Genomic DNA, 25,161 nt, shown 5'->3' on the forward strand with positions numbered 1-25,161 from the left:
AGTCAGTCCTCAGTGTGAGTTGAACCATGCTCCGAGCTCGACGCAAGAAATAGTCAGTCTGGTCATCATGACACTGGGGCAAATCACCTATCCGCTTAGGTTAGGATAAAATCCTTGAACCAGCGGCAAAGGGCTTAAAAGGCAGACGCGCTGCAAATCAAGCTAACTAAATAGATTGGCAAGGAAAAAGGAGTAGATTTTGGTTTCATAACAGTTATATGATTTTATTGCTATCTAAAAGCTGATTTAAGAATGCGGCAGTTTGAGGTATACGTATACCTAGTGCCTATCCATTCAATACAGTCGATAAAAAAATACCTATGTAAGGACTAGACCTAATAGCTCCCAGAGTTTCTGAATTGTTCTAGATCTCTAGAAGATGGGATCGGTAAAAATAAAGTATTGATTAGTCACTGCATCTTGCCCGGAATAGAAGTTGACATTCAACTTGACTAGACCTAGACGGTTCGCTATAAAAAAGATGACAAATTGATAATTATTACCTTAGTGTCCAATAGAAGTCGTAAAAAACAGACCAAGACCAAGTTGTTCTTATGGATCAGTCAACACATTAGGTAGGTACTTTGTTGACTTGCGTATTGCTTTCACTGCAAACTACATAAATATATTACACATGAGGTATTTTCAAAAGCACCTTTGCCAGCCTAAGTTAGCTTGGTTGGTATCGCGTTTACCTTGTAAGCGCTATTAGGCCTCGGGGTGGATCCTGCCCGGGGGCGGGGGGATTTTATCCAGAACCGATATTGTTCGTTCTCGGAACAGCTGGCTTTCTCCTATCCTGTCTTCCTTCTCTCTTCGATTTCGGGCCGATAAGGCCTTAGCAGTTACAGTTCCCTCTATATCAAATTTCTTAAAAAAAGCACCGTACATGGCACCAAAAGCATAAAGAACCGTACGTTTAAAATATTTGAACGAAAAATCATGGTAGGTTTAAAAGTTCGCGGTGGACCAATATATCCATAACAGATTTACCATTGGCGGATATTGAGGAAGTCTTCCGTCAATAAAGATCGCGATTCATAACTATCAATCAAAGATACGCGGTACCGTCGCGTGTGATGAGAACTGGTACTCACATGGTCCCTGTGTATCTCTACTACAGTCTACAGTCAGTCCTCAGTGTGAGTTGAACCATGCTCCGAGCTCGACGCAAGAAATAGTCAGTCTGGTCATCATGACACTGGGGCAAATCACATGTTGGTTTTTACAAGCTAGCCCAATCAACTAAAATACGTCAGTTCGTCGAAATTCGTGCAAATTGACTCTTTACTTAGATACCACTAGGTAGGTACTCCACTCTTTACTCACCACTCCACTGCGATCAAAATATAAATCAACACTGCCTATGTTGAAGCAAACTTCCTCTGCTCTCCATTGAACTAGGCAGGAGGCAGGTATCGGGTTGTGGGTATAAATCTCAAATGGCCACCCTATCCCCTACTTACCCATGTATCTTAATTAATAGAAACCATTGCCGTCGGGCAGGTATAGGCTTTCAGCAAGAAATTAACTTTGTTAAAGAAAGAGATGAGAATACTTGTGCAAAGTTTTCAACTGGAGAGGTAAAGTTTTTCTCTTCAGCTTTTTGGAGAAGTTTAAAATGTTGAGGAGGGCCCAAAATGAAAATCCGTCGCTCTTCAATGAATTAAGAAGAGTTGAAATTGTTTGGAATAATTGGACCAATAAGAAATATCGAGTTTTTAGACTTTGTAGTACCTGTACCTACCTGGTCTATAAGGATGGGTTAGTGTTAAGCTTCTACAAATCTACCTGTACCTACTTCCATCTATAGGTACTACTGCTGATAGACCGGTGAATTGGGGGTAGGACTTTTTGTGGAGGTAGAATCTTGAAAGTAGGAAGTATCTAACCTATTATAAGTAGCAATAAGAATTCCATTTCTAGCCGTTTTAACCACCTAGTACCAAGCGATATGAATAAACAAACAACTCCTCTTGTTGGCTCTTTCAGAAATTAAAATTTCAGAAGAAAATAACCGTTGCATCTATGTATGTATGTACCTACATAGCTGGCTAGGTAGTGTCGCACCTATACATTAATGTCCGTTTATAGGTAGGCTCTATGCTCTATTCCAATGCCATGTGTTGATATAATGTACCTATGTATTAAAAATATTAAAATATCCATTTGTAGGTAGGTTTTACTCCTATGTCATGACTGTGCTGATGTAAATTAGATGGCATTTTTCTCAAGTGAGGCGGAAAAAGATGACAAATTGATAACCATTACCTTAGTATCCAATAGAAGTCGTAAAAAACAGACCAAGACCAAGTTGTTCTTATGGATCAGTCAACACATTAGGTAGGTACTTTGTTGACTTGCGTCTGATAATATTCTTGATAAGTATAGGTACCTAATAATCATTCTCTGCATTATTATTTATTTGCATATTTATTTATGACTTGACTTGCACTCAAACCATCAACCTCCAGATCCAGAGTCCACCGCGCTAACCACTACACCACTGAGGTTGTTAAACACGTGAAATACACTGTACCCTAAACTCGTGAATCGCTGATCACTTGATAAGTATAGGTAGCTAATAATCATTCTCTGCATTATTATTTATTTGCATATTTATTTATGACTTGACTTGCACTCAAACCACCAACCTCCAGATCCAGAGTCCACCGCGCTAACCACTACACCACTGAGGTTGTTAAACACGTGAAATACACTGTACCGTAAACTCGTGATTAGCTGCAAACCAAGAATCCAAGTTTTCTAAACGTGATCTTGATATTCTTGATCTGCTGATGAGTAATAAAGCCGAAGAACCTACTTGAATATTTATAAACTATTAATATATTTACATAAATAATCCAAGTAATAGATGACTTTGCATACATACTCGTACCTACATAGGTAGATATGTAGGTAGGTAATTCTGTTTGGATCTTCAGATAATTGAAAGTTTTCATCGGTGTCACAGAGTGATAAACTGATAAATAATGCAGGTATGTACATAAATATGTATTCTATCCTGATGTCTTCCTTCTCTCTTCGATTTCGGGCCGATAAGGCCTTAGCAGTTACAGTTCCCTCTATATCAAATTTCTTTAAAAAAAGCACCGTACATGGCACCAAAAGCACAAAGAACCGTACGTTTAAAATATTTTGACGAAAAATCATGGTACGTTTCAGAGTTCGCGGTGGACCAATACATCCATAACGGATTTACCATTGGCGGATATTGAGGAAGTCTTCCGTCAATAAAGATCGCGATTCATATAACTATCAATCATAGATACGCGGTACCGTCGCGTGTGATGAGAACTGGTACTCACATGGTCCCTGTGTATCTCTACTACAGTCTACAGTCAGTGTCAGTCCTCAGTGTGAGTTGAACCATGCTCCGAGCTCGACGCAAGAAATAGTCAGTCTGGTCATCATGACACTGGGGCAAATCACGCTGTCGGCCGTGCTGTCTATGATCGTGGCCGTCGTTTCAGTAAGTCCGATATATCCTACTTATCCTTACCTAGTTTTTAGCTAAATCACTTTTAGGGCTGAGCTATTTGACCTATTGATTTTATTAACCTTATTTTTAAATTTGTAAGGAACCTTAATTGTTAATTTTAATTTTATATTGTTAGGTTTGTCAATACCTGTTACCTACCTACATAGTTTTTTTTTTTTCCACTTTTAGGGCTGAGCTATTTGACCTATTGATTTTATTAACCTTATTTTTTAAATTTGTAAGGAACCTTAATTGTTAATTTTAATTTTATATTGTTAGGTTTGTCAATACCTTTTACCTACCTTCATAGTTTTTTTTTTCATTACCTACCCCGTTTGGAAAACGTAGGGCCCAAGAGCCCAGAGGCGTGTATTGTGACTTTTTCAGTCTTTTCACTGTTTCCTTTTTATTCGCGATTATCTTTTGTCTATCCTTTTTGAATACCACATTGTTGTTTGAGAAAATTAAACCTTTTATACTTCTATCTAAAACATTGACATCTACGAGTACAAATACAATTTTACCAACAACAACAACGTATACATTCTACATACTTGCAACTCTGACTAGAAGATGAAAATGTTAAGACATTTTGCAAGTCTGCACACAGGTCGTGATGGTAGAGTCTTGGTTTGCACAGTAGAGGGCATTACAAGATACATACTTGCAACTCTGACTTGAAGATGAAAATGTTAAGACATTTTGCAAGTCTGCACACAGGTCGTGATGGTAGAGTCTTGGTTTGCACAGTAGAGGGCATTACAAGAAGAAGAAAGCGATCCTAGAAAAGGATGTAACAGTTGCTTTTGGAGCTACTCCTTTTTCATGGATATGGCAAAGGCCAACTTAAAATGGAAGACAGAAAGGAAGGACGGAAGGAAAAGCAAGCATTAATCTCAACACAAAATTCTGTAGATTATTGGGTTTACCATGTTGATGCAGTTCCAACAGCTATAGGTTCTTTACTTGACATGTAGAATATTTAAAATTTTCAAGATCCAGGTTTGTAGGTGCCCAACTTTGTTAGCTCCGACAGAGACATTCAGAAATTGTCTGCTAACAGATCAGGATATACCTAAGTTCAATTCCGGCAGAGTAACAAGTTATCTACTTGGTATGTTACCACATCCATAGTCAACTTTCTCTTCAAAGTTAAACATTAGTTCCTCATGCTATGCACCTATACACTGATGCAGTGGTGAACTTTTTTTTTTTTAACAAAAACAACCTAGGAAATCCCACGCCAAATCATTAGATCTGTCAGCGAACTTTGCTGAGGCTTGTGAGCTGTAACCTTGATGCAGTGGTGAACTTTTTTTTTAACAAAAACAACCTAGGAAATCCCACGCCAAATCATTAGATCTGTCAGCGAACTTTGCTGAGGCTTGTGAGCTGTAACCTATAGTAAATAAGAAGGCAGCATATCCAATTATGTATTGCGTTCTTGCTTTGTGAGTACCACAGTCTTCTTAATTTACCCCTTTTCCACTTTATTTTTCAGAATTTTAGCATCAATTAATGATAAAATATGAACTTTTAAACCTAAATTCAAGAGAAAAATTTGCAAATGACACAAATTTCGGCACAGGTCTCAGAAATGACTGCCAAAAACTTCAATGACGTTTCCTGAAAAGTTAGGAATTTGGATATACTGCCTTTTCATTAAGGAGGGCAGTATACTAGTCACCTCCAAGAAGACTTATTTGTGACTAATAATAGTAATGTATTCATTATACCTACACTGAGAAAGAAAAAAAAATGGTAGTCACCTCCAAGAAGACTTATTTGTGACTAATAATAGTAATGTATTCATTATACCTACACTGAGAAAGAAAAAAAAATGGTGACAGGGTCCTACAAGTTTAGGGTGGAAGAACTCTATTATTGGGTTACTTCCCCTGGATTAGGCTGTTGGAATGCTATAGGTATCTATTATAGTGTCGAGCTTCCCGGTAGGTATAGAGTTCACTAGTAGGCTGCCGGCACCCTATATAGTTTTTTTTCTCAGTGTAATACTTTAGTTAAGGTAAAACTGAACAATGTAAAAAGTGCTCAGTATTAAGCTGTGTCCACATCACATAGTCGACGCCGTCAATCGACGTCGACTGAAACCGTACACTGCCTCGACAGCATAGATTCACCTCGTCGATCGACAGATTCGACAACGTCGACTTAAATTCATCTGTGTTCTATTATTGGGTTACTTCCCCTGGATTATGCTGTTGGAATGCTATATCTATTATAGTGTCAAGCTTCCCGGTAGGTATAGAGGCTGCCGGCACCCTATATAGTTTTTTTCTCAGTGTACTTTAGTTAAGGTAAAACTGAACAAAGTAAAAAGTGCTCAATTTTAAGTTGTGTCCACACATAGTCGACGCCGTCGATCGATGTCGACTGAAACCGTACACTGCCTCGACAGCATAGATTCACCTCGTCGATCGACAGATTCGACAACGTCGACTTAAATTCATCTGTGTTCTATTATAGTGTCAAGCTTCCCGGTAGGTATAGAGTTCAATATTAGGCTGCCGGCACCCTATATAGTTTTTTTCTCAGTGATACTTCAGTTAAGGTAAAACTGAACAAAGTAAAAAGTGCTCAATTTTAAGTTGTGTCCACACATAGTCGACGCCGTCGATCGACGTCGACTGAAACCGTACACTGCCTCGACAGCATAGATTCACCTTGTCGATCGACAGATTCGACAACGTCGACTTAAATTCATCTGTGTTCATCTTGAACCTAACGTCTTATACTTACCTAAACATATACTAAAACAATGTGGGTACTTATCAAAGCTACACCTACCTACCAAACATACCTACCTTGTACTATGTTGAAAACGTCCTACTAAATTCATCTTGAACCTAACGTCTTAAACTTACCTAAACATATACTAAAACAATGTGGGTACTTATCAAAGCTACACCTACCTACCAAACATACCTACCTTGTACTATGTTGAAATGTAAAGATTGATGTGAACCTTGCGAAAATAAATGAAGAATATCGTAATGCTTGACATTAGGCATAGGCAGGTACCGAAAAATATTTACTATGTTATTTATAAGTATTAGGTATACTCGTCTTACTTACCTAAACATACTAAAACAATGTGGGTACTTATCAAAGCTACACCTACCTACCAAACATACCTACCTTGTACTATGTTGAAATGTAAAGATTGATGTGAACCTTGCGAAAATACCTAAATGAAGAATATCGTAATGCTTGACATTAGGCATAGGCAGGTACCGAAAAATATTTACTATGTTATTTATAAGTATTAGGTATACTGTTTGGAAATAGATAATGGTGGGCAAAGTTAGTAGGCAATGTTCATTGAAGTTAAACAAGTTCAATTGTAAAATCAAGTTTGTGGTAAATTTTAAATTCAATTTGTAAAATTAAGTTAAATAAAGATAGGTAAAAGGGAATGATAACTGCTAAGGTCTTATCGTCCCGAAATCGAAGAGAGAAGGAAGACAGGATAAGAGAAAGCCAGCCGTTCCGAGAACGAACACTATCGAAAGATAGGTAAAAGGGAATGATAACTGCTAAGGTTTTATCGTCCCGAAATCGAAGAGAGAAGGAAGACAGGATAAGAGAAAGCCAGCCGTTCCGAGAACGAACATTATCCGTTTAGGTTAATAGGATAAAATCCTCGAACCAGCGGCAAAGGGCTTAAAAGGCAGACGCGCTGCAAATCAAGCTAACTCTACTTATAAGTAGATTGGCAAGGAAAAAGGAGTAGATTTTGGTTTCAAAACAGTTAGGTATAATTTTATTTCTATCTAAAAGCTGAGGTTAGACTATGGCAGATTGAGGTATCTATATCTACCTATTCAATAGAGACGATTAAAAAATAACTAACTATAGGTATGTAAGGACCAGACGACCAGATCTAGCTCCAAGAGTTTCTGTTCTAGAAGATGGGATCAGTAAAATAATAATAATAATAATAATAATAATCTGTTGGATTTTAAGTTTTGACCGACCATTATAAGAGGGGGGCTTTCGAAGTCGACCGGACTTTATTACATTTCATACGAATTGAACAACTCTGAAAGGGTTATTTGAAATTATTCATTTTAGGAAAAAAAGAAAAAGGTTCATTAAAATTTTACGTTAACTTGGTTCGGGGGGAGAGAGGGATGAAGACTGAACTTTTTTTATCCCAACTTTGTTTTTCCTAGTTTGACTAAAGTTTGTAAATATTATTTTTTGCTCGGGTCATTTGACATTTTGACATAACACAATTATTTTAAGGACAATCTAACTTTATTTTATTCGTGAAAAAAGTGAAAAAACTCATTACACATTCATGAGCATGTATAGTTTAGAAGTGGTAGGCCAAAACAGGTAAAAAGCTCCTTGATAAGTTTACGTATTTTATAATCCATTTTGAAATGCATGGAGAGATTTTGTGTCAACGAACCAATAACTCAGCCCCTATGATTGAAGTTGAACTTTTACAATACTATGATTACTATCTACTTTATGTTCCTATTTGTATACTGACAGACTGACACACATTCCCACTAAACGAGTAGATATTTTATTGTTAGCTATTTCGTGGTCACACGCTAAATTTCATGTTGGGCTCATAAAATGGTGATGACTTTTCTGATTGAGATTTAATAGACAGAACAAAAGTGTTTCTAACATGTTAGTAGTCCGATTTAAAAATCCTTTAAATGGTGAACAACACAAGTTTGTGGTGAAAGCATATTATTGCTTTCACTGCAAACTACATAAATATATTACACATTAGTTATTTTCAAAAGCACCTTTGCCAGTCTAAGTTAGCTTGGTTGGTATCGCGTTTACCTTGTAAGCGCTATTAGGCCTCGGGGTGGATCCTGCCCGGGGGCGGGGGGATTTTATCCAGAACCGATATTGTTCGTTCTCGGAACAGCTGGCTTTCTCCTATCCTGTCTTCCTTCTCTCTTCGATTTCGGGCCGATAAGGCCTTAGCAGTTACAGTTCCCTCTATATCAAATTTCTTTAAAAAAAGCACCGTACATGGCACCAAAAGCATAAAGAACCGTACGTTTAAAATATTTGAACGAAAAATCATGGTAGGTTTAAAAGTTCGCGGTGGACCAATATATCCATAACAGATTTACCATTGGCGGATATTGAGGAAGTCTTCCGTCAATAAAGATCGCGATTCATAACTATCAATCAAAGATACGCGGTACCGTCGCGTGTGATGAGAACTGGTACTCACATGGTCCCTGTGTATCTCTACTACAGTCTACAGTCAGTCCTCAGTGTGAGTTGAACCATGCTCCGAGCTCGACGCAAGAATGTTGTTGTTGTTGTTGTTGTTGTTGGTGTTGTTGTTGTTGTTGTTGTTGTTGGTGTTGGTGTTGTTGTTGTTGTTGTCTTCCATCTGACCCCTATACCAACGGGTTGTTGTTGGTAACGCTTTTGACGACAATTTACTTCTCTTCGAGGCCCATCAAGAAAACGGCCGTACTATAAATAGGGTCTGTTCACAGTGATCTCGGATCGAGTTGAGTGGTATCCGCGGGGCAGTTGAAATCGTGGCGGACTTCGTGTCCAGAATCCCCGCATTCAGAACAGGAGTCTGGAGTTCCCGAATCTATGCGGTGTTAATAGTCCACATTGTAGTAGTATTTTTCCTTCAGACTCGTCTACGATTAGTTTTTACTCTTTTTCCTGTTTATACAATCATCCAGTCACCTTAGGTATACGCATACGTACGTCATTTAACGCTATTGTGTGTATTTCTTCACGTTTTCCTTCTTTTCTCTGTCATCTCATTATTCATCATATATATTCCTGCATTGATTAAATACCGACCAGACTACACGAGTATAATCTCACTATTTTTTATGTCAGACACACAAAAACATCAATTTGGATAACCTATATGTACAATTGTACATAATGTAGGTAGATACTGGACAAGGAAAATCAGAGCGAAAATACCCATTGGTGTGTTTCTTTCTGAAACCATTTTAGGAAACCACATTCTGCAGAGGGCGATGAATTGTGAATCAGAGACTCGCATAAAAATGGAGAGGAAAAAACTGGCTTCCAGCAAGGTCAAGACAAACCTGGAATTAGAAACCAAAGAATTTCAGACCGATTCCGTGTAACTTAAGCAATAAGCATCCTGCATGAGCAAAGAAAAAATGCAACAACGGACTATCAGAACATTCAAAACAGAGATATTGAGGAGTAGAATATTTTGTTCTTGGACACTAGGTTTGTACATCGGAGGTCCCTACTATGCAACTCTGACTAGAAATGAAGATGAAAATGTTAAGAAGACATTTTGCAAGTCTGCACACAGGTCGTAATGGTAGAGTCTTGGTTGGCACAGTAGACTAGTAGAGGGCATTACAAGAAGAAGAAAGCGATCCTAGAAAAGGATGTAACAGTTGCTTTTGGAGCTACTCCTTGTTCATGGATATGGCAAAGGCCAACTTAAAATGGAAGACAGAAAGGAAGGACGGAAGGAAAAGCAAGCATCAATCTCAACACAAAATTCTGTAGATTATTGGGTTTACCATGTTGATGCAGTGGTGAACTTTTTTTTTTTTTTTTTTTTTAACCTACTTCCTTTATTGCAACGTCCATCTGAGTACTTGGTTTTCTAGGAGGTACTCGATTTTGCAGAATGTTGCCATTTTTCTTCAACATTACCTTTCTTTGTGGGATTTTAGGTTCGGCTGTTCAGAAAAGAAGAAGAAGAAAAAGAAGTAGCAGAGGGAGAGGGAGAAGGAGGAGGAGGAAAAAGAAGAAGAAGACATCTAGATTACCTGTACCCATATTATTACTGGCATAACTAACAAAATTAGTCAAGTTTAAAAATCAAGGACACACTAATAGCATATTAGTCATTGTATTCGACACTAGTAGAGTGTATTTTAGTAATTCTAGAATCTAGAACATAATTGTAAAAAGAAAAAAAAATATAGAAAGTAAATATCTGGTGTGAACATCACACACCTTTCTATTACATTACCTCTGTAAAAGAAAGTTGTGTCTTCTGTAGTCAAGTCTTAAATTGAGCGTAGTATGTTCATCAAGAACTACATTTTCTAATAAATAATAGGTGTCTAGCTATAAGCTATAAGTAATCTCAATTCCTATCCAAAAATGTCGGCCTATAAAAGTGGTGAGATCAGAAAATAAAGGCCAAGTCTGCATTCCCAGTTTTTCGTGCCATATGAATCTTAATTCCTTCAACCTTCTCTCAGTTTCAACTTGGCTATGTTTTCCCTACTCAAATAAATAAATAAATAAATAAATAAACATGAAATCCGAAGAGAAAACATAGCCAAGTTGAAACTGAGAGAAGGTTGAAGGAATTAAGATTCAGGGTACTGTGGTAATGTTTTTATGATCATGGCAGTTTCTATATTATTCAAAATTCGCTACACGTGTTTGCCCTATATGGCGACTGAAAACTTGACTGGCACATTTAGGCAGGTACAGGTACCATATTGAGGTAGGTTGAGGTTTACTATAGTGAGGTAGGTAGAAAGAGAGGAAGAGAAAGAGAGGGAGAGAGATATTATGTTGAAAATATTTGGACTTTTTATCAAAACCATTTAGATGCTAGCTATTTCCTCGTGTTTTTGGCCGTTGGTTGGTTGGCACCATATGATTTTTCCTTGTCTTTGATCTGTATTGAACATATACTTAGGTGTTTGAAATGACTATTTCCCTATCTGTGAAAACGCTTGAGGGAAATGGGGTTTTTCTGGAATCCAAATCAGTAATTTGTTAGAAATGTCATCTTCAATTACGCGTGAAGATGTTCGGCTAAGTGACGCTACATGAATTAATAGCAAGGCGCATTTCAAAGCATTGTTGATGATATCATTTCATATCAATGCTTGTACTTAATGGTCACAATTAACTGATAGACCTAATAGGTAATTATTACAAGTGAACTAATTTATAGTGATGGAAAAACTTTGATGTGCTAATTGATCTCGTGTGAATCCCCATCAGGTTTTCCCAGAAGAAAGATGCTAATTATATAGGTACAGGTGAGGGAGACAGTTATAAAATGAAACCTTTTACTTGCGGGCATCATGTCAATTGTCAATACATAGTTCAAAAGGTCAGATTATTTATAATTGTACACACTTATAAGTGGTTGCAGTGGTCAGTGGGATCTATTTACTGTAGGGCCTAACCAACAAGAAGACACTTATAATAGTGTCTACTAACACCCGTATTTATGAACAAGAATGATCGTTCTTAGATCAGTCTCAAGTCAAAATTGACCAATCAAATGCGTTGAGACTATGCTTAGCACGAACTTAAGAGCCAGCATTTTGTTCATAAATATGGGTGTTAGTAGGTAAAGTATGTAGTAAAGTAAGTACTCACATGTTTACAGTTTCAATACATATGTTTTCCTTATTTTCTAGATGGATCAGACAGGAGGTTTTCACCTGGACAACATGAAGGAGGAACTCATCAAGACAGAATTGTACCTACTGAATCACCAATCAACTCAGGACTTGACTCATCTCTATTTCATGGTGTTATGGTTTCTTAGTAATGGTTTTATGACCATCATAATTAATACAACTAATTACTAATTAGTCATGTTAAGTATACTTTATTAGTTAGGCATGTAGGTATTAGGTATTGATTGACTGCATACATACAAGTATCTATTAATTATAGACTTTTTTATAGCACGGTAGCTACTTAATATATACTATTCGTATTTCGTCAAATGACGCTACACCAAGTGCGAGTATAGTGCACAGAGTGCACTGCAGGATTCGGCGCATTTGCTTGTTTATCCCTCCTTTTAGAAACCCTGCATACAGCTAGAAAAGTGTCTTATACATTACATACATACAACAGGTAACTTTTCTTTCTGTTTCAGGGCAGATATATACAAAATAGTGCTGAAGATAGAGCAGATTTTGTCACCATCTGCAACAGCACATGGCCTACCGACACTGGTAAGTAAACCAGGCGTGATCTGGAAGAACGGCGTAACGTCACTTGTGTCCTTTCTTGGGAGTCTGTATTTTTGGATAGCAAATTTTGTTCAGAACAGAACTGTAAAAGAATCACCTTACCCTACCTAGTTAGCTTGGTTGGTAGCGCGTCTGCTTTGTGAGCGCTAGGCCGCCGCGCCGGTTCGATTCCCACTTTGGCAGATTTTATCCAGGACGGATAATGTTCGTTCTTGGAATGGCTGGCTTTCTCCTATCCTGTCTTTCTTCTCTCTTCAATTTCCGGACGTTAAGACCTTGTCAGTTACAGTTTGCTCCTGAAACTCTCATTTTCTTCCTTTACTGTGGGCTGGTCTCTGAAAATATGGATCATTCCCTCCGTAAGTCACTGTTCTGATTCTTCATATAACAGGTAACTTTTCTTTCTGTTTCAGGGCAGATATATACAAAATAGTGCTGAAGATAGAGCAGATTTTGTCAGCATCTGCAACAGCACATGGCCTACCGACACTGGTAAGTAAACCAGGCGTGATCTGGAAGAACGGCGTAACGTCACTTGTGTCCTTTTTCGGGAGCCTGCATTTTTGAATAGCAAATTTTGTTCAGAACAGAACTGTAAAAGAATCATCTTACCCTACCTAGTTAGCTTGGTTGGTAGCGCGTCTGCCTTGTGAGCGCTAGGCCGCCGCGCCGGTTCGATTCCCACTTTGGCAGATTTTATCCTGGACGGATAATGTTCGTTCTTGGAATGGCTGGCTTTCTCCTATCCTGTCTTTCTTCTCTCTTCGATTTCCGGACGTTAAGACCTTGTCAGTTACAGTTTCCTCCTGAAACTCTCATTTTCTTCCTTTACTGTGGGCTGGTCTCTGAAAATATGGATCATTCCCTCCGTAAGTCACTGTTCTGATTCTTAAAAGAGACCATAACACAAGAAAGAATAATAGTAGAAAAATTTTACAAGGGGACAGGAGTATCTCAAAGCATGAAGAACACGGGTGCCACTATGGCCCCAGGCGGAAAAATTGAAAATTTCCTCATGGTCATGTACCTACTATTTGCCCGTGTGTATCAAAAATGATACACATGGCCCCTCAGAAATGATTTTTGTGTATCAGATATGATACACATGGCGCTCAACGTGTTAATCACGATCGAATAAACTACGGACTAAAAAATTCCCGGAGGGACGGGCCCAGCTTGTTATTATTATCGTAATAATAAAGGAAGGACGGGCTGAAAAGCCACATACTCACGAGTACCTAGTTGGTTTTCTTTTTCAATAGGTGGGATCGTGTAACATGCAAGTAGTTATGTACAGTAACTATGTAACTAATACCTTCTTTACATCAATGATATAACAATTTTTCGCAATCTTCCAATAGCCAATAGTAATTGGAATTTTTTCTTCTAAATAACAAAGCATTTTTTATAGGTACCACCTGTCTAGTTAATATATTAACAAACATTCGTGTATTTTTCCAAAGTAATTTTCCAGAAAGCTGTGATAGGTTTCTGTAACGAGTCAAGATATTCTGTAGCAATATTATAGAATTTTCTATTACAAAATAGAAACAAGAATTGCAATAGCCATTCAGTAAGCAATCCTACATAGGTATAGGTACCTAATTATCATTATCATTAGGTAGGTATAGTAAATTTTATTATAGGTGGTAGGTACCTACTTTGTTTTATTTTTACAACGTAAGTTTTGTTGAAGATAAATTTTAGTTTAGGCTATGGTAGGTACACATTACCTATAGTCAGGTACCTCATTAGACACCTATTAAAACTTTTATGTCGCGGTAATTAAAAACTGCCAGGTAGCTATGTGGCTATTAATGAGGAGTGGGAGTGAAAGATTTAGGATCTACCTATTTTCTGGCTGTAATTTGGCGAGGCATTGGGCTATTAAAAATCAAGAATCTACCTACAAAAAATTTCCGGCTTTTTTTCCTCAAACTCCTAACGTCTTAATCCATAAATTAAAACTTTTATGTCGCGGTAATTAAAAACTGCCAGGTAGCGATGTGGCTATTAATGAGGAGTGGGAGTGAAAGATTTAGGATCTACCTATTTTCTGGCTGTAATTTGACGAGGCATTGGGCTATTAAAAATCAAGAATCTACCTACAAAAAATTTCCGGCTTTTTTTCCTCAAACTCCTAACGTCTTAATCCATAATCTCAATGTCTTTAACCCCAGCTGCAATTTTTTTCTACGCGTGCATGAACTTTCATTCTGGCTGAAATCCAAAGAAAGGGCGGCCCCATGATCTAATCCATAAGCCCTGGAGGTCTTCTTGACACAATGCGGCATAGGACGACATAAGGTCTTCTATTTTCATGAATAAATCAAAAATAATTATAATAATTTACACCTTCTGATTTCTTTTATGCTTTCAGATATACTCAGCTCTGTTATCTCTGAAAAGAAGTTTCTGAGCATCCACAATAAAAATTTCAAGGTGAGAAGCTGTGATATAAAATCCCATAGATTTATGATTAGTCAGATCAGTGTACAAAAAAGTTAAATGTAATATCCCCCATGATCAAGCCATTGCCTCGAATGACCAATAACCAGAACCCGAGACCCAACCTTTCTAGCGTCCATCAGCCATCTTGTTAGAAAATGAACGCAATTTACCTACACTGTGTAATTTTCAAACGTATAATATTGCCATTGCGATTCTGAAACCGGTCTGGAAGTTTGAACTCCGCAGTCTTGGGTACTGTGGTAATGTTTTTATGATCATGGCAATTTCTATATAACAAAAAAAGAAGAGAAGAGGTTTGATTGAGGGCTGTAACTACTAAGGTCTTATCGTCCCGAAATTGAAGAGAGAAAGAAGACAGGATAGGAGAAAGCCAGCCGTTTCTATATTATTCAAAATTCGCTACACGTGTTTGCCCTATATGGCGACTGAAAACTTGACTGGCACATTTAGGCAGGTACAATATTGAGGTAGGTTGAGGTTTACTATAGTGAGGTAGGTAGAAAGAGAGGAAGAGAAAAAGAGGGAGAGAGATATTATGTTGAAAATATTTGGACTTTTTATCAAAACCATTTAGATGCTAGCTATTTCCTCGTGTTTTTGGCCGTTGGTTGGTTGGCACCATATGATTTTTCCTTGTCTTTGATCTGTATTGAACATATACTTAGGTGTTTGAAATGACTATTTCCCTATCTGTGAAAACGCTTGAGGGAAATGGGGTTTTTCTGGAATCCAAATCAGTAATTTGTTAGAAATGTCATCTTCAATTACGCGTGAAGATGTTCGGCTAAGTGACGCTACATGAATTAATAGCAAGGCGCATTTCAAAGCATTGTTGATGATATCATTTCATATCAATGCTTGTACTTAATGGTCACAATTAACTGATAGACCTAATAGGTAATTATTACAAGTGAACTAATTTATAGTGATGGAAAAACTTTGATGTGCTAATTGATCTCGTGTGAATCCCCATCAGGTTTTCCCAGAAGAAAGATGCTAATTATATAGGTACAGGTGAGGGAGACAGTTATAAAATGAAACCTTTTACTTGCGGGCATCATGTCAATTGCCAATACATAGTTCAAAAGGTCAGATTATTTATAATTGTAGGTACACACTTATAAGTGGTTGCAGTGGTCAGTGGGATCTATTTACTGTAGGGGTTTTCCATTTCTTTAATAAAATGTGAGCTTTTCCATTAATTCTTTTTCTTAATATTAATAGATTGCACTGAATCACCAATCAACTCAGGACTTGACTCATCTCTATTTCATGGTGTTATGGTTTCTTAGTAATGGTTTTATGACCATCATAATTAATACAACTAATTACTAATTAGTCATGTTAAGTATACTTTATTAGTTAGGTATTAGGTATTGATTGACTGCATACATACAAGTATCTATTAATTATAGACTTTTTTATAGCACGGTAGCTACTTAATATATACTATTCGTATTTCGTCAAATGACGCTACACCAAGTGCGAGTATAGTGCACAGAGTGCACTGCAGGATTCGGCGCATTTGCTTGTTTATCCCTCCTTTTAGAAACCCTGCATACAGCTAGAAAAGTGTCTTATACATTACATACATACAACAGGTAACTTTTCTTTCTGTTTCAGGGCAGATATATACAAAATAGTGCTGAAGATAGAGCAGATTTTGTCACCATCTGCAACAGCACATGGCCTACCGACACTGGTAAGTAAACCAGGCGTAATCTGGAAGAAGGGCGTGACGTCACTTGTGTCCTTTCTTGGGAGTCTGTATTTTTGGATAGCAAATTTTGTTCAGAACAGAACTGTAAAAGAATCACCTTACCCTACCTAGTTAGCTTGGTTGGTAGCGCGTCTGCTTTGTGAGCGCTAGGCCGCCGCGCCGGTTCGATTCCCACTTTGGCAGATTTTATCCAGGACGGATAATGTTCGTTCTTGGAATGGCTGGCTTTCTCCTATCCTGTCTTTCTTCTCTCTTCAATTTCCGGACGTTAAGACCTTGTCAGTTACAGTTTGCTCCTGAAACTCTCATTTTCTTCCTTTACTGTGGGCTGGTCTCTGAAAATATGGATCATTCCCTCCGTAAGTCACTGTTCTGATTCTTAGCCCCCCCCCCCCTATTTACTTCTCGATTAAAAAGGACAAGGAAATTCGGGACTAAAAAAAAAAGAAAAATAAAAGTTTAATTTCTGTCCCTAGGTACGCACACTGACCCTATTCGGTGAAATTTCAAGAAACTGACAGAAAATTTCAAATATGTAAGAAATAAATTACTCCCATTATTCCACTCGAATGACTATTTGTAAAGTTACAGGTAGGTATGTAATATTATATGAGATCAATGTCCCGAGCAGCAGCAGACTCGTATATAAAAGTGCTGAGGGAAAACGTCTTGCTGATTTCCCCCATGAGGTCTGATTCTTAGCCCCCCCCCCTGATAAAATCTTGAATACAGACCTGTTATAATTCACTTGGGAAATAAAAAATAAGATAGATAGAGCTACGCAAGACCTAGGTGCTGTAGGCATATTGTTGATTGGTAGGTATACTGTTGACTTGAACTTTATAAAACCACAAAGTGTGCGAGACCATCCTCTTCTAGCCTCAAAACAAAGAATTGTTTCTTACACTTTTACGTACGCGTGTCTTATTGTTGCGCTATTATCTGGTGGCAATCCGGAAAAGTTCTGGGGATGATTTGTTAATAATAGTTACCAAATGCTTTTCTCTTCTGTTTCAGTGTTTTCTTCATTGTCTGTACGTTCATTATGATTGGGTAAGTTTATGAGGGTGATTCGAGAGTAGGAACTCAAGTTGGAGATCAAACAAGTCACTCACTTGTTGTCACGAAACAACCCCGATTATTACAAGAAAGGAGAGAGAAAAAAAGAAGAAAATGAGTCAAGCTTCTAGGAATCTACGATATTTGGGCATGAAGGTTGTTTAGTCTGGTATTTACTCGCATTTTTTACAATTTCAAAAAAAAAAAAACGACACCAATGGTAGAACGGGACTAGTAGGTAAAGTATGTAGTAAAGTAAGTACTCACATTTTTACAGTTTCATACATATGTTTTCTAGTATAGGAACTTAAGTTGGAGATCAAACAAGTTACTCACTTGTTGTCACGAAACAACCCCGATTATTACAAGAAAGGAGAGAGAAAAAAAGAAGAAAATGAGTCAACCTTCTAGGAATCTACGATATTTGGGCATGAAGGTTGTTTACACCCATATTTATGAACAAAATGCTGGCTCTTAAGTTCGTGCTAAGCATAGTCTCAAGGCATTTGATTGGTCAGTTTTGACTTGTCTGGTATTTACTCGCATTTTTTACAATTTCAAAATAAAAAAATAACGACACCAATGGTAGAACGGGACTAGTAGGTAAAGTATGTAGTAAAGTAAGTACTCACATTTTTACAGTTTCATACATATGTTTTCCTTATTTTCTAGATGGATCAGACAGGAGGTTTTCACCTGGACAACATGAAGGAGGAACTCATCAAGACAGAATTGGATGATGAATCTCTCGACGTTATTTTGTTCCGATGTCCTGAAACACGTAAGTTTGCATTAATGACTGAATTACAAAAAAAAGAGAAGAAGAAAAAAAGAGGTTTGATTGAAGGCTGTAACTGTAACTACTAAGGTCTTATCGTCCCGAAATTGAAAAGAGAAAGAAGACAGGATAGGAGAAAGCCAGCCTTTCCAAGAACGAACATTATCCGTTCATAAAATCCGCCCCGGGCGGGAATCGTCCTTGGGGATAATTTCTCTGCCGAGTTCCAAAGCTCGGACTCTTTCCGATGTTATTGCATTCCTATGTTATCGATTTTTCATTTATGTTCCTCCTTTATTTTTTTGCAGATTCCACACATGCTTGTGATAGAGCTTACAGGTTCACAGACTGCTTCTGGAGGACAACTATGATGGTAAGATTTACAAAGATAAGCTCGTTGGTTCGTGTCATATAGGGTCAATGTGCGTACCTAGGGACGGTTGTACCTAGGGACAAAGTCAATTTCAAGCAGGTCCTGCCCTCTAGAAACTCGGGGAAAAAAAAGAGAAGAAGAAAAAAAGAGGTTTGATTGAGGGCTGTAACTACTAAGGTCTTATCGTCCCGAAATTGAAGAGAGAAAGAAGACAGGATAGGAGAAAGCCAGCCTTTCCAAGAACGAACATTATCCGTTCAGCATAAAATCCGCCCCGGGCGGGAATCGTCCTTGGGGATGATTTCTCTGCCGAGTTCCAAAGCTCGGACTCTTTCCGATGTTATTGCATTCCTATGTTATCGATTTTCATTTATGTTCCTCCTTTATTTTTTGCAGATTCCACACATGCTTGTGATAGAGCTTACAGGTTCACAGACTGCTTCTGGAGGACAACTATGATGGTAAGATTTATAAAGATAAGCTCGTTGGTTCGTGTCATATATTCGGTGAAATTTCAAGAAACTGACAGAAAATTTCAAATATGTATTTAAATCAAGACAATATTGCGTCGCTTTGTAAGAAATAAATTGCTCCCATTATTCCACTCGAATGACTATTTGTAAAGTTACAGGTAGGTATGTAATATTATATGAGATCAATGTCCCGAGCAGCAGCAGATCGGTGAAGTTTCAAGAAACTGACAGAAAATTTCAAATATGTATTTAAATCAAGACAATATTGCGTCGCTTTGTAAGAAATAAATTACTCCCATTATTCCACTCGAATGACTATTTGTAAAGTTACAGGTAGGTATGTTATATTATATGAGATCAATGTCCCGAGCAGCAGCAGACTCGTATATAAAAGTGCTGAGGGAAAACGTCTTGCTGATTTCCCCCATGAGGTGACCTAGCCAGTGAGCAAGGACTCTAGTGACTGCTGACGCATATAATAATTCCTGACGCAGAACAATGGTGTGTCATGAAGTATTTTATGATGCGTCTTATATCTTTTTTTTTCCTCGGGAAAGGTGAAATTTCAGGGGTTGAATTTCAGTGGGATAGGTAAAAAAAAGGAAAGGATATCTAGTCATGTAGGATTATGTATTACATGAGTGTGAAGTTATATACATGCAATTCACATACCTATTTATGTGCATATAATAATTCCTGACGCAGAACAATGGTGTGTCATGAAGTATTTTATGATGCGTCTTATATCTTTTTTTTCCTCGGGAAAGGTGAAATTTCAGGGGTTGAATTTCAGTGGGAAAGGTAAAAAAAGGAAAGGATATCTAGTCATGTAGGATTATGTATTACATGAGTGTGAAGTTATATACATGCAATTCACATACCTATTTATGTGCTATTATCTATCATATCACACAAAGTGTATTAGAAACCGTTTCTCAAGACAAGACTATGGCAATGCGTAGGTATCTACTCAGATAGCTACTGTAAATATCTTTACCCGCACAATACCCAGGGCCGTTTCCAAGATTTTGTCAAGGGGGGCCCGAGAGTTCAAACAGTGATTTACCGGGGGTGGATGCTCCAAATTTTCCGAGTCTGGCCTACACAGTAAAGGAGAAAAAATAAGGGGGCCTCGTCCCCCCCCCTAAATACGGCTCTGACAATAGGCATGTACTTCCAGTAATCCAGTTCTACTCCTACCTACCTATGGACCTACATACATTGTGTATCTTGGTAAAATGTACATATACCTACCTAAGTAGGTAACCTACTCGTATGCAGATCCGTATCCTGATGTTGATATGACTGTATTCAACAAATAATTATTTTTCAAACATTAAAAGTACGGATTAATTGGTACATAATAATATTATTTATGTATTAATAATAAATTAATATCTCATAGATACAAGTACAGGTATAGGTGCCTAGTGAATGAGGTAAGGTCGTGCTGCACGGTGCCTATTCCTACCTACCTATGGACCTGCATACATTGTGTATCTTGGTAAAATGTACATACCTACTTAAGTAGGTAGGTACCTACTCGTATGCAGATCCGTATCCTGTTGATATGACTGTATTCAACAAATAATTATTTTTCAAACATTAAAAGTACGGATTAATTGGTACATAATAATATTATTTATGTACCTATTAATAATAAATTAATATCTCATAGATACAAGTACAGGTATAGGTGCCTAGTGAATGAGGTAAGGTCGTGCTGCACGGTGCCTATTTTATCGATCGATAAAATAACAGTAAATAAAATAAATTATAATACCTAATTAAAATTATCAATGATTCAATCCATCCTTCTTCCTCAATTCCTCATGTATTATACCAAGGTCGACATCTTTTCCCACAACAATAAAAGTGTAGTAACATGAGGTTGAGCTCAGAAGTGAACTAGAAAAATCTTTAGACCAATATCTAGTTACATGTAATGTGGAAATGTGGACATGTATTATACCAAGGTCGACATCTTTTCCCACAACAATTAAAGTGTAGTAACATGAGGTTGAGCTCAGAAGTGAACTAGAAAAATCTTTAGACCAATATCTAGTTACATGTAATGTGGAAATGTGGATATCATAAATAGTTGTAGCATGTTGTACGCAATGAGAAATTTTGGTAACAATTTTTAAAGAGGTTTGATAGAGGGAGCTCTAAAAGAGGAGGACAGGATGGGAGTAAACCAGCCGTTCCGAGAACGAACCTTATCTGCAATTTTTAAAGAGGTTTGATAGAGGGAGCTCTAAAAGAGGAGGACAGGATAGGAGTAAACCAGCCGTTCCGAGAACGAACCTTATCTGCTGAGGATAAAAATTCCGCCTGGGCGGGAATCGAACCCGCGACCTAGAGCTTACATTAAGTTCAGGGAACAGAGAGGCAAAAGTTAAATGACATAGAGTTAGGTAGTAGGTAGGTAGGTACATAATTAAATGGTAACTACTAGGTACCTACTTACATTTTGTTTTATTCCTGAAGGTAGGTAGGTAAGTAGGTATTCACTCTGTTCATAATTGATAATTATGATTATTTAGGTAGGTAAGTATCTGACGATGCTCTGAAAATTGAATCTAGATAATAGATAAAGTAACAAGCTGGGCCCGTCCCTCCGGGAATTATTTATCCCGTAGTTTGTTCGATCAGTACCTATGCACCTACCTAATTTGTTTAATATTCAGTTTATTATTAATCTTGATTTGATTTTTCGATTTTACTTTCATGTAATGATTTAAAATCAAGACTAGACAACGAGCTGGTCAAGTATGATATCCATGACCAAGACTGAAACCTCCTTAACCTGTGATATAACTGGATGTGTGGATTTGATACCTTCCTCACTTGAGGGGACCATTCTAGAACTATGCAGTGGAGACAGTGGTCTGGATGTGTTTGACAAAGTACAGATGGAATGTTTATTCTCAGAGTACAAAAGTACAATAGCAACAATACTCATTATTCATTATACAAAACATTTGAATTTCGGCAATCCTATATGACCTGAGCGCCAAAATTTCGAAATTTCATTCCTAAGAGGTATGAAATGTCACACATTTAGGTACCTACACTAAATTATTTTATTAAGCTTTTTACAATAATGACTCTTGGGTCCTACAAGTTCATGTTGAAATGTTGTGTTGACCGTGGGGTGTTGTGAACAGATTTCAACAGGGACCTGTAGATCCAGGGGTCCTACAAGTTCATGTTGAAATATTGTGTTGACGGTGGGGTGTTGTGAACAGATTTCAACAGGGACCTGTAGATCCAGGCCTTAGTTCTTTCAACAGGCGCCGAAAATGATATTTAGTTTGTGACATACATGCATATGTACAATTGTACATAGGTGGTACCCAATTTTTTTCTCTCTGCTGAAAAATTAGCATTCTGGCAATTTTGGCGCTTAGCTCATGATAACCAACATTCAGTCACGTGGTTTTCTTTTGAAGGTGAAATTTCAGGGGTTGAATTTCAGTGGGAAAGGTAAAAAAAAAAGGAAAGGATATCTAGTCATGTAGGACTATGTATTACATGAGTGTGAAGTTATATACATGCAATTCACATACCTATTTATGTAGATTACATGTTACATGAATGTAATACTTGTGATAAGTTACAATAATTGTGTAGCATGATTTATGAAGATAAAGCGGAGAGAGGGAGATTGAAAATGAGGCTCCCTACGCTACGGTCGACCTAATATCTGATTTCGCCTGTCACAAGGAAGGAACCTCTGTGTCCTCAAAATTCTTTGAGAATTTGACCACAATAATACCTACATAGTAGTAGAAGTAGTAGCAGCCTACTGCGGGGAAAAGGGACTCTTAATTTTTTACTTTCTTACTATTCGATTGGGAAAGGGACTTACTTCCTATCTTCTTCTGTTCACAGTACGGGGACATGGATACCAACGAGCTGGTCAAGTATGATATCCATGACCAAGACTGAAACCTCCTTAACCTGTGATATAACTGGATGTGTGGATGTGATACCTTCATAGTAGTAGTAGCAGCCTACTGCGGGGAAAGGGACTCTTTAGTCTTTACTATGTTGACTTATTAATTTACATACTTCCTATGTTCTTCTGTCCACAGTACGGGGACATGGATACCAACGAGCTGGTTAAGTATGATATCCATGACCAAGACTGAAACCTCCTTAACCTGTGATATAACTGGATGTGTGGATGTGATACCTTCCTCACTTGAGGGGAGCATTCTAGAACTATGCAAAGGAAACAGTGGTCTGGAAGTGATTGACAAAGTGCAGATGGAATGTTTATTCTCAGAGTACAAAAGTACAATAGCAACAATACTCATTATTCATTATACAAAATATTTGGATTTCGGCAATCCTATATGACCTGAGCGCCAAAATTTCGAAATTTCATTCCTAAGAGGTATGAAATGTCACACATTTAGGTACCTACACTAAATTATTTTATAAGCTTTTTACAATAATGACTCTTGGGTCCTACAAGTTCATGTTGAAATGTTGTGTTGACCGTGGGGTGTTGTGAACAGATTTCAACAGGGACCTGTAGATCCAGAGGTCCTACAAGTTCATGTTGAAATGTTGTGTTGACCGTGGGGTGTTGTGAACAGATTTCAACAGGGACCTGTAGATCCAGGCCTTAGTTCTTTCAACAGGCGCCGAAAATGATATTTAGTTTGTGACATGTGACATACATGCATATGTACAATTGTACATACGTGGTACCCAATTTTTTCTCTCTGCTGAAAAATTAGCATTCTGGCAATTTTGGCGCTTAGCTCATGATAACCAACATTCAGTCACGTGGTTTTCTTTTACACCGTGGGCATAGTACCTATAGTGGTTTGTTGAACAAAGTTCAAACTACTTACATTGGTGTATTGAGATTTTTAATAAGCGGACCAAATTACATAACTACATAAGTAGATGAATGACTACATAAATGATACGAATTAAGATTCAGGAAAGAAATTTTGTGATGAGAGTGGTTATTTAGTTGGTAAATACGATTTAAATTACTCAGGTAGACCATAATTATATATGTATAGCTATAACGTCCCTATAAGGGTTGATTTTTGTTTTATGGCTAGTTTACAAAGCTATTAATTTTTTATTCCCAATTTATAACTAGAATTTAAAAACACATTCTACATTAAGTACTTAGGATAAGTTGTACATATTTCCTCAGATTTTTTACGGAAAATTTTACTAAGGAACACGCCTGTTTACTGAATGATTTTCGTAGTGTCTAGCCAAGAGCAAAATATATTTTGTAATATAAATTATATTATTTTTTTGTCAGTATGAAAATTATTTCAATAAAACACGTTATCCTTTCTTTATTGTTGTGTTGGTTCATTTTTCATTTCACCTTTTGGATTTCGTGCTGCTTACGACTACAGTGGATGCCAATGTATCCCAATGTGAACTCCGAAAAATCTATTTTGATGGGTTTAAGCTTTAAGGTCATTATTTGCCTAGATTTGTTTAACTGATGAGTTTTATTGGTGACGGGGGTTTACCTGCATTCGGCAATAAACTACCCGCCTACTCACAGAAAATGTCAGCCAGCCTGAGTGGGGACGGAAAAAGTCACACGATTACCCAGATGGTCACCCATCCTGATACCAACCACGCGCAATGTTGCTTACCTTCAGTGATTAATTTAAAACTAGTGCATTCAGTATTCTACTACCAATGACTTTATCACAAAAATTCTATGGTTGCCTAGAATTTGTTTTGATTATGCAATATGCAGTACATAAAGTAACGAACGCCTTTCACTTCCAACGTC

The 25,161-nt window shown here is 37.5% G+C and overlaps 1 protein-coding gene and 1 long non-coding RNA gene across 3 annotated transcripts; one reads left to right on the forward strand and one right to left on the reverse strand.

Moving 5' to 3' along the window:
- The first annotated feature begins 3,259 nt into the window (after positions 1-3,259).
- Positions 3,260-23,884, forward strand: LOC103518003. 2 transcript variants are annotated; one of them, XM_026829921.1, is made up of 7 exons: positions 3,260-3,493; positions 12,396-12,474; positions 14,873-14,934; positions 17,702-17,737; positions 18,416-18,524; positions 19,291-19,355; positions 23,468-23,884. In XM_026829921.1, exons 1-7 carry the CDS (start codon positions 3,434-3,436, stop codon positions 23,522-23,524), a joined length of 468 nt encoding a protein of 155 aa, XP_026685722.1. In that variant the 5' UTR covers positions 3,260-3,433; the 3' UTR covers positions 23,525-23,884. The 2 variants fall into 2 exon arrangements, with proteins under 2 accessions (XP_026685722.1, XP_026685723.1); XM_026829922.1 differs by lacking the exons at positions 12,396-12,474; positions 19,291-19,355 and adding exons at positions 12,906-12,984; positions 18,830-18,894 and having other exon boundaries at positions 3,267-3,493.
- LOC113471050 lies at positions 23,264-24,702 on the reverse strand. The gene is made up of 3 exons (XR_003393896.1): positions 23,992-24,702; positions 23,569-23,910; positions 23,264-23,365 (listed from the first exon to the last, which is right to left on the reverse strand). It is a non-coding gene; the product is annotated as an uncharacterized LOC113471050 (long non-coding RNA).
- Positions 24,703-25,161: the final 459 nt, after the last annotated feature.

Source organism: Diaphorina citri, unplaced genomic scaffold (assembly GCF_000475195.1).
Source record: "Diaphorina citri unplaced genomic scaffold, Diaci psyllid genome assembly version 1.1 scaffold2036, whole genome shotgun sequence".
Lineage (NCBI taxonomy): Eukaryota > Metazoa > Arthropoda > Insecta > Hemiptera > Psyllidae > Diaphorina > Diaphorina citri.